Below are 13,347 nucleotides of genomic sequence, written 5' to 3' on the forward strand. Positions count from 1 at the left end.
GCACAGGTGTGCCAAGGAAGGACTTTGCACGACGGTGGATGCCCAGTCGGCGACTGGCTTTGGAGTCCAGCTTGGAAATGTGGTTTTCCCAGGAAAGATCATGGCGGATAGTGAGACCCAAAAGCTTGAGTGACAGAACTTATTGGAGAGGATTGTTGAGAAAGTAGGTGGGAGGGTTGTCCAGTCGGTCTTTTCGGAGAGACATAGTAAGAGTGACATTGACAGTGAGACATTTAAACATTTTTCACTATAAGTCGACTAAGGTTTGTCCAATCGGAACGAAATTGCCCACTAGATACTCTTGGCCCTATAGTAACTCGTTATAGTAACTCGAGTAAAACTCGTTTTTTTCTCTACGCTCAATTTTGCTAATGCGGAATCTCAAAGACCGTTTGGCCTTCCAAGATGTTCTTGCATCATAATGGTGTACCTGCACTGAAGTTGTGCACCTGATATTTTATTTGCGTCCTTGACCTACGTCTTTCGGATTATGACCTAATTAAGTAAAACCCCCTATTTGATCATAACTTTTTTTTTTCTCCGATTTTCATGATGTAGAGTTTATGGATAGATTGTAGATGAGGACACACTTTTTAAATTTACATTCTATCCCTAAATGTTGACGGTCAAGGTCATATGGTGGTTTGAAAAAATATGCTATCATTGGATCGCGGACGCCCAGGGAGGCTTACGCTTGGCGATCGTTTTGTGATTTGAGATATCTCGTTAAGCAGTGCTCTGCTCATAAAACAGATTTGGGCCGCTTTGATATGAGACCGGAAATCACTCATTGACGAGTCGATTTGCCGATGATTTTGTGGGTATAGTTTATCATTGCCCCAAAATGATACTGTATCATAGAAATAGACTTTGAGTAGTGAAGAAGTGTTTTTCACCGAGATCATAACATGAAGATTTACTCATGATTAATAATTCAAGTCTCTCTTCATATGGAACAGACGAAATGGACGATTATATATAAAAATTGAAAATTATATATATATAGACTTGGCATTTAATATGGAATATTTTTTTTGTGGGGTTGAACTTACTTTTCAAGATGTCTTAGAACCAAAAGTTCATTGGAATTATGTTGAAATTATTCTAGATTTTGTTAATGTGACCTTTAAAAGAAACAAAAACCACATTTGACATTTCGAAACAAATAAATTGATCCTTGAAAGTGATGTAAACTGACATCGAACTCAATTCATGGACAGTACTTTATTAAACTTCTGTACGTTTTCCAGAAATATCTCTTTATTTTGCACATTAGCCAAAAAAAATTTTAACAACAAAAAAAGTTAAATTATGACTGGGATTACGGACAGTAAAATTACAGTTCAGTACTTCGTGTAACCCCCACGAGCATTCAGGAGAGCACGTACACGTCGAGGCATGCTGTTCACGAGATTTGCCAAGGTTTGGACAGGAATCGCTTGCCATGCAGTGACAACAGTCTGCTGCAATTTATGCACAGAGGTCAGCTGCTGGTCCAAGAGGTCGATTTGACGCGTTAATTCTGCCCACAAGTTCTCTATCGGATTCATATTCAGGGAAATGGCAGGCCACTCCATATGCTCTACACCACGGTCAGCAAGAAAGTGTTGGATCACGCGAGCACGATGAGGCCGTGCATTGTCATCTTGGAAGACAAAGTTTCCTCGAAAGGCTGCACGAGCAAATGGAAGCAATGTTTCTTCCAGAATGGCCCTGTACTTGAACTGGTTCAGGTTTCTATTCAGAACAACCAGGTCAGTTTTGCTCCCTGCATGAAAAGCAGCCCAAACGGTCACCCCACCACCTCCAGCTTGGACTCTTGGCACTATACAATCTTTGTTGTAGGCTTCATGTACTTGTCTGCGCACTCGGACGCGGCCATCTTGACGATAGACCAGAAATCTAGACTCGTCACTGAAGATCACATGATTCCAGTGTCCTGGCTGCCATTGACGGTGCTCTCTGACCCACTGCAATCGGCGCTGGCAGTGTTGTCTGGTCAGGCGTGGCTTTCTCAGGGGACGCCTGGCACGATAGCCTGCTTGAACCAGTCGTTGGTTGACTAGCCTTCTGGATACAGGCACATTTGTCAGTTGCTGCCACTCAGCCCTAAGCCATTTAGCTGACTTGGTACGGCCATTGCGGACTAACCGGTGCAGCTGGCAATCATCCCTCCTTGTGGTTCTGCGGGGACGTCCTGGCCTCGGTATTGGAGTAGGGACACCCCTCTGAGCATTTCTTTTCAGGATCTTTGACACCTGACCTTGAGTGATGCCATACTGCCGAGCAATAGCATGCCATTTCATGCCGTAATTTCGTAAAGCCGCCACTCCATGACAAACAGCATTGTCGAGTTGACGGACCATCTCCAGAGGAAGCGGCAATAACTTTTGGAGACGTGCAGCAGTTGTTTTCCACTAATACAGAACGCAACCACCCTTGTATACCCGACTGTGAAGCCAATCATCAAATGCACCTGTCCGTACATTTTGCCACGCCACCTGTGATATAATCCTGTTGTTGACTTCTTGCTGCGACAGACAATCAGTGACATGGTTCTTTTAACAAATAAATCACCAAAGTGTAAAAGAAACTCACCAGATTGATATACTGAGTTAAGAAAGTAAACCCAAGTCAAGAAAAAAAAAAAATTCCATATTAAATGCCAAGTCTATATATATATATATACATATATGTACATGTTATTAAATATTTTCTATGTTATAAATATATGTATTTCTTTTCAAATACAGCTGGTGTTTTGTGGTGATGGTGTTGTTTTTGTTGATTGATATGAGCCCATCCACCCGCACGGCAGGAAACAAAATGGCCCGGTGTGTGTGTGTGTGTGTGTGTGTGTGTGTGTGTGTGTGTGTGTGTGTGTGTGTGTGTGTGTGTGTGTGTGTGTGTGTGTGTGTGTGTGTGTGTGTGTGTGTGTGTGTGTGTGTGTGTGTGTGTGTGTGTGTGTGTGTGTGTGTGTGTGCGTGTGTCCAGGCCATAACTTCCTTTGTTGTGAGAATATAGAGAAAAGGTCATTTGTAAGTTTTTCTTTTTTTTGGTTGTTTTTGTCAAGTTTAGTTCGACACAGATGGGCTTTGCATTTTGAGATGCATTCTGGTTACCACCACCGAAGCTGCTCCTGTCTGTTTCGAACGAAACTTGTTGAACAGGTTGGTGTGTGTCAAGGACCAATCAATTTGATTTTGGTGAAGATCCGAATACAGATCCAGATAGAAATTATTTCATTTTTTGTGATTTTTCACTATTGCGTGATAGGGCCAAAAACTACTTTATATGTAGCATGATATTTCAAAATGTATGGACGGATTATGATAAAAGTTGGTGAATGTGTTGTTTAGGTGACAAGAACAAGCCGATTAAATTTTGGTTCATGCCCAAATCTAGATCCAGTCTATCAGTGGGATACAAAACGTAAACTGTTCAGCCTGGTGGAGGTATGTGCTCTACCAAGTTCCGTTTTAGTTTATATAGGTATTTGTTTGTTTGTTAATTAAATAGTACCATGTACTTGTTTGGCTTTTTCAGGTGCTCCAGCCATTTTCACCATTCCTTGGGCCCTGTCTCGCTGGGCTTATGAAAACACAGGGTGAGACTTCTGATGCTTGATGCCCCTATCTAACCTCCAATTGCTTTGCTACATCATCAATATAACTGAGGACAAAAAGGCCTGTTTTTCTCATCTTTCTTTGCAAAGGCAACGAAATTCACAAAATAGGAAGTTCTACCTCCTTGATAATGCTATCCATATAATTAATATTTGCAGTGACTGGCATGATTGCTATTTCCTCTTTCAACATTACACCCATCTTCACTAAACTTTGTACGCATAATTAATTATGTCTTACAAACCTACTTATGCCATCTATATTTACTTACAACTTTTATTCCATTTGGCCCAATCAAAAGTAAAAGCATTCTCTCTACCAGATGACATCCTTTTATGACATCCAGTGGATGAACTAAACAGGACGTTAATTGAGGTATGCTCACCACCATGGAAAACAAATAGAAGCTGATGTTTCGGAGGATAACCCTTTGTCAGATCAAAAGAGGGAATTGTTGTTTGCTCCCACAAAGGGTTATCATCCACAATGTCACCTTCTTACTTCCTGCGGTGTGAGCCTGGTGTTGGCTTAGCGGTTAGGGTGCCGGCTTGGGATCCTAGGATCCTGGGTTCAAATCTCGGTCGATCGCTGAATTAACGCCAGGGGGGTTGACTCAGCCTGTCATCTTCCTGTCACCTTCCGAGGTCGGCAAATTGAGTACCAGCTTTCTGGTAAGTCCCTGTGTGTCGCAAGAGACGACCAACAGGGTTGGCGGCAGGAAGGGCATCCAGCCATAAAACATTGCTTCAAAAAAGGGGATCACGGTGCCCAAAAAAGGCTAACCCCTGCTCTGTGGGGAAAAATGGCCTCCAAAGGCGGTTCTTACTTCCTGCGGTGTATAGCAAACTCCGATCAACGTTCTGTTGATTTCATCCCAGGTATTGATTGGATGGACGTTTTTTTGTGGAATTTGCATCAAATATGTCGAGGATTCTTCTTCCATTTCTAGAAAAGACAGAAGCCTGTACCTGAAATGCTGAGCCTTTGTTCTTGTCCTTGTGATTTTTTTTTTTAACTGCAGTTTCATTATATGCTTAGACTGCAGTGGAGGCTGCATCGACGTTTCACCATTCAAAGAAGTCCCAGGCAGTAACAACTTTTGATTATTGAGGTCTCAATCCTTTCTCTCCAGATTTGCCTTTCTCTCCCTCTCTTTTTCCTTTCTCTTGGTAGTTGCTGGAATACAAACAACATCCCAGAGATCTGGTGGATCATCAAAGGTCCAATTCTGTTCTGCATCTTGGTAATGACAATAATTGTTACTGTCGCTGTTTGCTCGCCCTGCATGTAACATATCGACCATTTCTCAAAGCGTTCTTTACTCGACGATCCACTTTGTTCCAGAACTTTGAAAAGTAATACTTTGGGATCAAAAGGTTCATAAAAGATTGCTCTGATGATTGATAATGGTCTCATAATCGTTCATAGAATGTCTTTTTGGTTTAAAGTCATGATTGTAATGAAAATTATTGTTTTCAGGTGAATCTCATCATGTTCATCAGCATCATTCGGATCCTGGTGAAGAAGCTGAAATGTCCAGACGTGGGAGGGAATGATTGCAGCCATTACAAGTGAGATGTGGGAGTCACGTGTATTATGTCACATACTGCATTCACGGGGTAATTCGAGTCACCACTTATAGACCAGACACAGTTCCAGAAAGGACGTTGAGTGGGCTGCCTCGTCCCCTAGCATTCTCTGGTGCCGGCGGTTAAACCTTTGTACCTTTCGAAAATAACAGGCCATTGTGTGCCACTACCCTGGCCAAATCTCAAAATCCTCTCCTCATGTATGAGTCAGCACTGCATCAGCGGCATAGAGAGATGAGGTTTGGCCACGCCCACAGAAATGATGCAACGAGCAGTCAAGTCCAAGGTACATGGTTGAATCCTCAATGCACCGTGCTTGTGCTTTATCCACATGACGTACAGAGACCAACATGCAATGAGGGAGAGGGGCTTCGTTTGCAGTGGACTAAAAACAGCAGACAATGATGATTCTTATGTTATACTAGCTGAAAGCACCCGGCGTTGCCCGGGGTATTTTTGAATGAATTTACTACTATGATTCAGCTTTTACTCGCGGCCGTAGAAGATTGACTACTATAATTCAGCTCAGCTTTTAATTGTGAAATGGGCCCAGCTCGACCGAGGTGGGCCTCGACCGGCCTCGCCACCGAGCCTATAACCTACCCGGGGCCTGTCCCAACATTTTTGGTTCTTTTTGAATGAATTTACTACCATAATTTACCATAATTTGGTAATTTACTACCAAAGCGCCTTTGGGCTTCTGGAAAAGCGCTATACAAAATAAATGAATTATTATTATTATTATAATTCAGCTTTTACTCATGGCCATAGAAGATTGACAACTATAATTCAGCTCAGCTTTTAATTGCGAAATGGGCCCGGCCCGGCCAAAGCGGCCTCAACCGGCCTCGCCACCTCGCCTAAAACCTTCCCGGGGCCCGTCCCGACATTTTTTTAATTCGAGGTTTCCTCCTATCTTTCACCGTTTAGGAGATTAGCTTGCGCAGACAAACAAACAAAAACTTTCTTTTATAATATAGAGAGATATTTCTTACAAAATAAGAAAAGGAAGTCAACATTTGTGAATGATCATTCAAACACATTTGTGTCTTCACACCTCAGCAAGTCGATGTTTTGCAGAAGTTTGGCGAGGATTCTTCTTCATATTTGCTAACTATTGGCGAGTCCAAAATCACACCTGCATACTGTACTTCACTTGACATATTCCAAAAGTTTTGAAATAAGTAAACCTGAGCTCTCGCATCGATATACAGTCATGGCCAAAAATATTGGCACCCTTGCACCTTTTTCCAATAATGCACCATTTCTTCCAGAAAATTTTTGAAATTAAAAAATATTTTGCTATCCACATGTATATTTCTTTGGTTTGCAGTGGAACAAAACAAAAAAAGCAGAAAAAACTACGAAATCTTAGCTTATTCCACACATAAATCCTAAAATGGACCAGAAAATATTATTGGCACCTTTTAGAAGTTGTTAGAAATAATTAGATTTCAAGCAGGTGATTCTCCTTTACTTTGGAATTGAACTCACCTACGGTGAGTTGCAGGTGCCTGCAATATAAAAATCCACTCATTCAACCAGTTTTGAATGGAGAAAAGGAGTCATTCTGCTATTTTGTGTCACTGTGTGCACCGCAATCAAAATGGACAAAATAAAGAAAACCATAAAATTGTCTGAGGAGGTCAAACAAGATTGCAGCCAAGCATGGACAATCACAATTGTAGCCAAGTCCATCTCCAGAGACCTTGATGTTCCTGTGTCCACCGTATGCAATGTTATCAGGAAGTTTAAGGCCCATGACACTGTAGCCAACCTCCCTCGACGTGGCCGCAAGAGGAAACTTGATTGAAGATTGCAGCAAAGGATTGTTTGAATGGCGGAGAAAGCACCTCAATCAACAGCCAACCAGATTCAAGCTGACCTTCAGACACAAGGTACGACAGTTTCAACTCGCACCATCCGTTACCACCTCAATGAAAGGGAGTTCTATGGTAGAAGACCCAGGAGGACCCCACCGCTGAGAGAGAGACATAAGAAAGCCCGACTGGAGTTTGCCAAAACACACCTGAACAAGCCAAAATCCTTCTGGGAGAATGTCCTGTAGACACATGAGACCAAATTTGAGCTTTGTGGTAAAGCACATCATCCCTATGTTTACAGAAAACAAAATGAAGCCTTCAAAGTAAAAAAACACTTTCCCTACAGTCAAACATGGAGGAGGTTCAGTAATGTTTTGGGGTTGATGTGCTGCCTCTGACACTGGGTGCCTTGAATGTGTACATGGTATCATGAAATCAGGAGATTACCAAGGCATTTTGGAGCGCAATGTTCAACCCAGTGTCAGAAAGCTGGGTCGCCGTCGAAGGTCATGGGTCTTGCAGCAGGTCATTGACCACAAGCACACTTCAAAAAGCACCCAGGAATGGTTCAAGACAAGATGCTGGACTGTTCTGAAGTGGCCAGCAATGAGACCAAATCTGAATCCCATTGAACACCTGTGGGGAGATCTGTAAACAGCAGTTGGGAGAAGGCACCCTTCAAATCTTGGAGAACTGGAGCAGTTTGCACAAGAAGAGTGGGCCAAACTGCAAGTAGAGAGGTGTAGGAAGCTCAATCATGGCTATAGGAAGCTCTTGACTGTAGTTATTTTGTCCAAAGGCTGTGCTTCCAAATATTAAGTCTCGGGTGTCAATAATTTGGTCAACCCCATTTCTTTTTATTTCCTGATTTTAAAGGATATATTAAGTTCTGAATCAAAAACAAAGGTTCTGTAATATTAATGGTGAAATAAAGAATTGTGGAGACCAAATACTTTTGTCCGTTTCAACTTATTTTTATAGAAAATTTTGAGTTATTTGAAAAACGTGCAAGGGTGCCAATATTTTTGGCTACGACTGTATTATTTTCTTTCTTTGTGTTGTATTAACTGCCTGAGAGATTTAGACTCAATACTAATGTCACCGGACTCAGACTTGGCTTGCCAGGATTCAACTACATCGCTGCCGGAATGTCTTGTAGCGGTAAATGTCTCATAAAGGGCCTCTCTGCCAACAGACGACTTGTCAAGTCTACACTGCTCCTCATCCCACTCTTTGGCATTCACTACATCCTGTTCGCGTTTACTCCAGACATGGTGCCATTCTTCCTCTCCCTGGAGATACGGCTCTACTTCGAACTCTCCCTCGGCTCATTCCAGGTTTCTCACAAAATGACTGCATCACTGCCTCCCCATGCACACACATCCTCATTTTAATTTGTCGAAAGTATTGGATATGTATCCCCAACCAGCGGGTACCATGCACGTACTGTCGACTTGTTTACTTGTCTATCAATAGGATAACGTGAAAATGCTTAGTCTTATGAAACAGACATTTTGCATAGATCTGCATCCTACAGTGACACAGGCTTCATTAAGTTTTGGACGTGATGTGGAAACATCACATGTGGAAACGTAAAAAATATCACCAATGGATGTGTACATACAGGTGTCCCACAGAACAGTCCCACAGACGGTCCCACAGAACAATGAACCATTTATTTATTCACTTATTGTATCAATAATACAAATGTGACTAGAAAGCATCTGAAAATGCAAAGCCCGTCTACTTTGTATTTGGACATCTTCTTCCATATATGTTAAGGATGACGAAAACGGCAGAAAAAAAATACAAAAACATTGACTATTTTAGGTGACTTTGACCTCAACGGAAATACGCTTAAGTGACCCAATATGCAAACCATGCTCAAATTCCAAGTAAATCAGATGGAAATTGATGATTTTGTGACATTGACCTTCTGACCTTCTTGACAGAACGTAGGTTACAGTCGATGAATTGGGTCACTTTGGGTCACTGATATTTAATGCAACCTTGACCTTTGACCTTTTGATCTAAAAAAATATGTGTTTCCAGCTTTTGATTTATGAACTAATTCGGTGACCCAATATGCAAGTTATTAAAATTTCAGGTCAACTGAATGAAAATTGACAATTTTATTTCATGTTGACCATTGTCCATTTCACCAAATTATAGATTTGCCTTCTCCACATTCTCACAATAAAGCCATGTTGAAAATGTAATGACAAAAGCTCAAAAAGTAAAGAAATTACGGCCCAGACAGACAGACAGACAGACAGACGCACAGAAGTGATTGCAAACCCCGTTTCCCGCTATGCAGGGGACAGGCTGAAAAGGTTTCAGTGAGAATAGGCATGAATGAATAACAGAATTTGTTATTTATCGGTATGCTGTAGAGTGATTTGAGGGTTTGTAAGTTAATTCAATGTGTCGGCTATTATCTTGGCTCACTCTTTTTGTCTGAAAGTCAGAGCATTTTGTCACGTTTCCTTAGAAATGCACTGATTCAGCTTCGCTTCTTTCAACATCCTATGAACTGGAGTTTTCAACATGTTCGTCGATTTGCTGTAAAGATTCCCACCTTGATTACTTTTTGGGAGATCTTCCAAAAGCTCCGAGGACTTGTGCAACTGCCTCCTGAGTGTGCGCTGTTCTGCCCCCGAGGAAAGGGCAATCCAAATTTGACGGCATTACCATGTCCTGTGTAAATTGTTTTTTTAGTCGGTGCTGAATTCTATTGGATTTTAGAAGCAGCAGCTTGTCCCATTATGCCATCTTTCTGCATGAAATTATGCCATCTTACCTGGTATGGTTCACCAGAGGACCTGGGTTCGATTCCTGGTCTGGGTGAGCAATTTCCCCACATATGTCAATTAATTATTTATAATCCTGTGCATTTACATGAATAAAAATCGTGCATTCTGAGATCTACTGTAACCTGTATTCCCCTGCGAGGCTTGGCATTGTTAAATGCTCAGTTTTGTTTAAATTGGAACATTATTATTGAAGTTATTAAGAATGTAAATCATTCATTCAGTTAGCCGAGACACACTGGAGTACATCTTTGCAGAGAAAGCTCCCACAAATCTGGATTTTTTGCACAATTCTTCATGTGTGGACGTTCCTTTAATTGTTTATTTTTGGTTACTGTGTGTTTAAATGGCACGAGGTTATAAAGGAAAATGTCACAAATACATAACAGGAGAGAGAGAGACTTTTTGACTTTTATGTCCTTTTATTACAAAAGTATAAGAAAAACAACAACAAATGATGATTCAAAGAAAACAATCACAACAGTTGCACAAACTTGTTTTTTTTTTTTTTTGTATACAAGATCGAGGCTCGTGACAGAGCGAACATTAATCACACAGAAAGACAAACAGACACACAAAACAAATAACATCGGGAGCGGTAGACAAGATGGGGAGAGAGGGGGAAGGACACAAACACAACATTTGAGAGCAGGGACCGAGAGACATGGAGACATCGAGAGAACTGTGGGAGGGAGAGGGCTTTGGGGGGGAGGCATGGGAAGGGGGGGGGTGGGAGAGGTATAAAACATATGGACACTGCCAAGACTTCCAGGAAAGAAGTTGGAATTTCAAACAAGGTGGATCTGGGGTGAATTAGTGGGGGTAGAAAAGATCAAGGTTTTGGATGGGGGAAGATAAGAGATGGTGGTGAACAGCTGTTTTGAAGACCTGGAGGGAGGAGTGTGATTGAAGTGAGTGTGGGAGTTTGTTCCAGAGGCGGGAGAAAAGAGGAATGAAAGAGTGAAGGTGAGCAAAGAGCCGAGATTTCGGCAGTTTAACCATCAGAGGGTGGCTGGCAGATCTTGTGCGACCTGTAGGAATATTTGGGGGACAGAGCACAGAGAGAGCTGGGGGAGCAAGGCCGGAGAGGAGTCGGTAGAAGACAGAAAGACCACCTACCTGCCTGCGGTGAGTGAGTGAAAGGCCCTTAGAGATAGCTTCATCGCGGGAGATTCCAATGATTCTGAAAGCTTTGGATTCAACAGCGTGAAGCCGAGCCAGGTGTGAGGCAGGAGCACCAGCCCATAGGGGAGAACAGTATTCCATTGAGCTGCGGATGAAAGCCTTGTATGTGGTGAGGAGCTCAGGTGTGCCTAGGAAGGACTTCGCACGACGGAGGATGCCCAGTCGGCGACTGGCTTTGGAGGCCAGCTTGGAAATGTGGTTTTCCCAAGAAAGATCATGGCAGATGGTGAGACCCAAAAGCTTGAGCGACAGAACTTCTTGGAGAGGATTGTTGAGAAAGTAGATGGGAGGGTTGTCCAGTCGATCTTTTCGGAGAGACATAGTAAGAGTGTGAGATTTGTCAGGATTGAAAGACATGTTCCACATGTTTGACCAGTCTGTGATTTTGTCCAGGTCTTCAGAGAGTGAGGAGGCTGCAGACTGCCGATCTGAGGGAAGAGGAATGGAGCGGCAGAGAGTGGAGTCATCAGCAAAGAGATACAGAGGATTTTCCAGAGAGTCGGAGAGATCATTGATAAAGACCAGAAAAAGCACAGGGCCCAGCACACTGCCTTGGGGAACTCCAGCCTGAACGGGAAGGGGAGATGAGAGAAATCCATTCAGGGCCACACGTTGACTACGACCAGAGAGGAAGTCCGCAAGCCATGCATGGAGATTTCCATGGATACCATAGGAGGAAATTGATAACAAATGATAAATAATTACATGATAAATGTATACATATACTTTACATGATAAATAAACAAATTATAAGGAAATAAACAAGCAAGTATTAAGGAAATCAACTACATAGTAAATACTAACTGACCCTCAGCTATTTTACAAAATGCATCTCTCACACATCCCTGGTGTTGGGCTAGCGGGTAGGGTGCCGGCTTCGGATCCTAGGATCCTGGGTTCGAATCTCGGTCGATCGCCGAATTAATGCCAGGGGGGTTGACTCAGCCTGTCATCCTTCCGAGGTCGGCTAATTGAGTACCAGTTCACTGGTAATTCCCTGTTTGTCGTTGAAGGCGGCAAAAAGGGTTGGCGTCAGGAAGGGCATCCGGCCGTAAAACATTGCTTCAAAAGGGGGACCAAAAAACAACAACAACCACGGTCCCCGAAAAGGCCAACCCCCGCTTTGCGGGGAAAAATGGCCTCTAAACGGTTGTTTTACACACCACTGCTTCTCAAAGAGTTGTACCTCAGAAAAACAACAAAATTCCAGCTTAACCCTTGAAACACAGAGAGCTTTAAACATTTCCAAAACATCTGTACGATACGAATCATTACGTATCTTTGATTTCCTGTTCTTATATATCGCCAACTTGGCTTGCGCAAGAAAGAAATGAATTAAAATTGTTGTTGGGGAATTGAAACGTCCACTAGGGCCAAAAATAAAGGCAGGAAAATCAAAAACAAAGGAAAACCGTGCAAGTAATATTTTAAAGAAAACAAATAAAGGATTTAACTGGTCACAGCGTACATACGCATGGGGCAAGGTTTCAGTTTGTCCACAAAATGGACATTGCTCACTTATCGCTTGCGAGAAGCAGTGAATTAGGGAATTTGTGGGTAGGATCCAATGAGCAATTCTCCATTGAAGATCCCAAACACGTTTCGGCACAGGCTGTTCATAGTACCACCCCCAAATAGGGTAAAGGGGAGGGGTATTCGGCAGGACTGCAGGCCATCTACAAGGTACAGGGGAGGACAACGAAGGAAAAAGGATTTTTAAGCATTGCACATACAAGGTCTTTCGATTGCTCCCAGAAAAGAATAGAGAGCGGCCAAAACTAATCGGTTCCAAACTGAGAGAACCAGATAGACAAAGATTGGGGAAGGGTGGTGAAGATTCAGAAGTGGGTACGGGAGGGTTGCTTGCCCCGCCATTTGAGGCACAGGAGATGCGAAGCACCATTTTCAAAAAGCTGTCAACTCTGCGACACGATCTAATGCCAACTGACACAATCTAATGCCAACCGACACAATCTAATGCCAACCGACACAATCTAATGCCAACTGACACAATCGAATGACAAACGACACAATCTAATGCCAACTATCGAAGCCAGAGTGATCCACCTGTCATTGGTGGCGTTTCTCAAGTGACACACTTTTGTTACTGAGGCATTTATAAACTTTTGAATGAAGGTGCTTTCATTCACACACTCACCAAATACAGAGTTGTGAAATAATGGTTCGTTGAAGAACATGGATCGAACATAAGTCGAGGGGTCATGGAGACAGGTAAAGGCTTGCCACGCATTCAGTAGGCTTTGGTGAAAGGCAGATAGCATTGATATGTCTATCTTGGTCGAATCCATCAGAA

The 13,347-nt window shown here is 42.5% G+C and overlaps 1 protein-coding gene across 2 annotated transcripts in view; it reads left to right on the forward strand.

The window, feature by feature from the left end:
* LOC144893004 (vasoactive intestinal polypeptide receptor-like) overlaps positions 1 to 13,347 on the forward strand; it is a 156,947-nt gene that overhangs the window by 110,148 nt on the left and 33,452 nt on the right. For both annotated transcript variants that reach the window (XM_078782246.1, XM_078782245.1), the window contains 4 exons: positions 3,547 to 3,607; positions 4,800 to 4,869; positions 5,106 to 5,197; positions 8,234 to 8,375. In XM_078782246.1, coding sequence (XP_078638372.1) covers positions 3,547 to 3,607; positions 4,800 to 4,869; positions 5,106 to 5,197; positions 8,234 to 8,375 — 365 coding nt within the window. The remainder of the gene's footprint in view (positions 1 to 3,546; positions 3,608 to 4,799; positions 4,870 to 5,105; positions 5,198 to 8,233; positions 8,376 to 13,347) is intronic.

This window comes from Myxine glutinosa, chromosome 7, assembly GCF_964187855.1.
Source record: "Myxine glutinosa chromosome 7, kmMyxGlut1.1, whole genome shotgun sequence".
In the NCBI taxonomy this organism is placed as follows: domain Eukaryota; kingdom Metazoa; phylum Chordata; class Myxini; order Myxiniformes; family Myxinidae; genus Myxine; species Myxine glutinosa.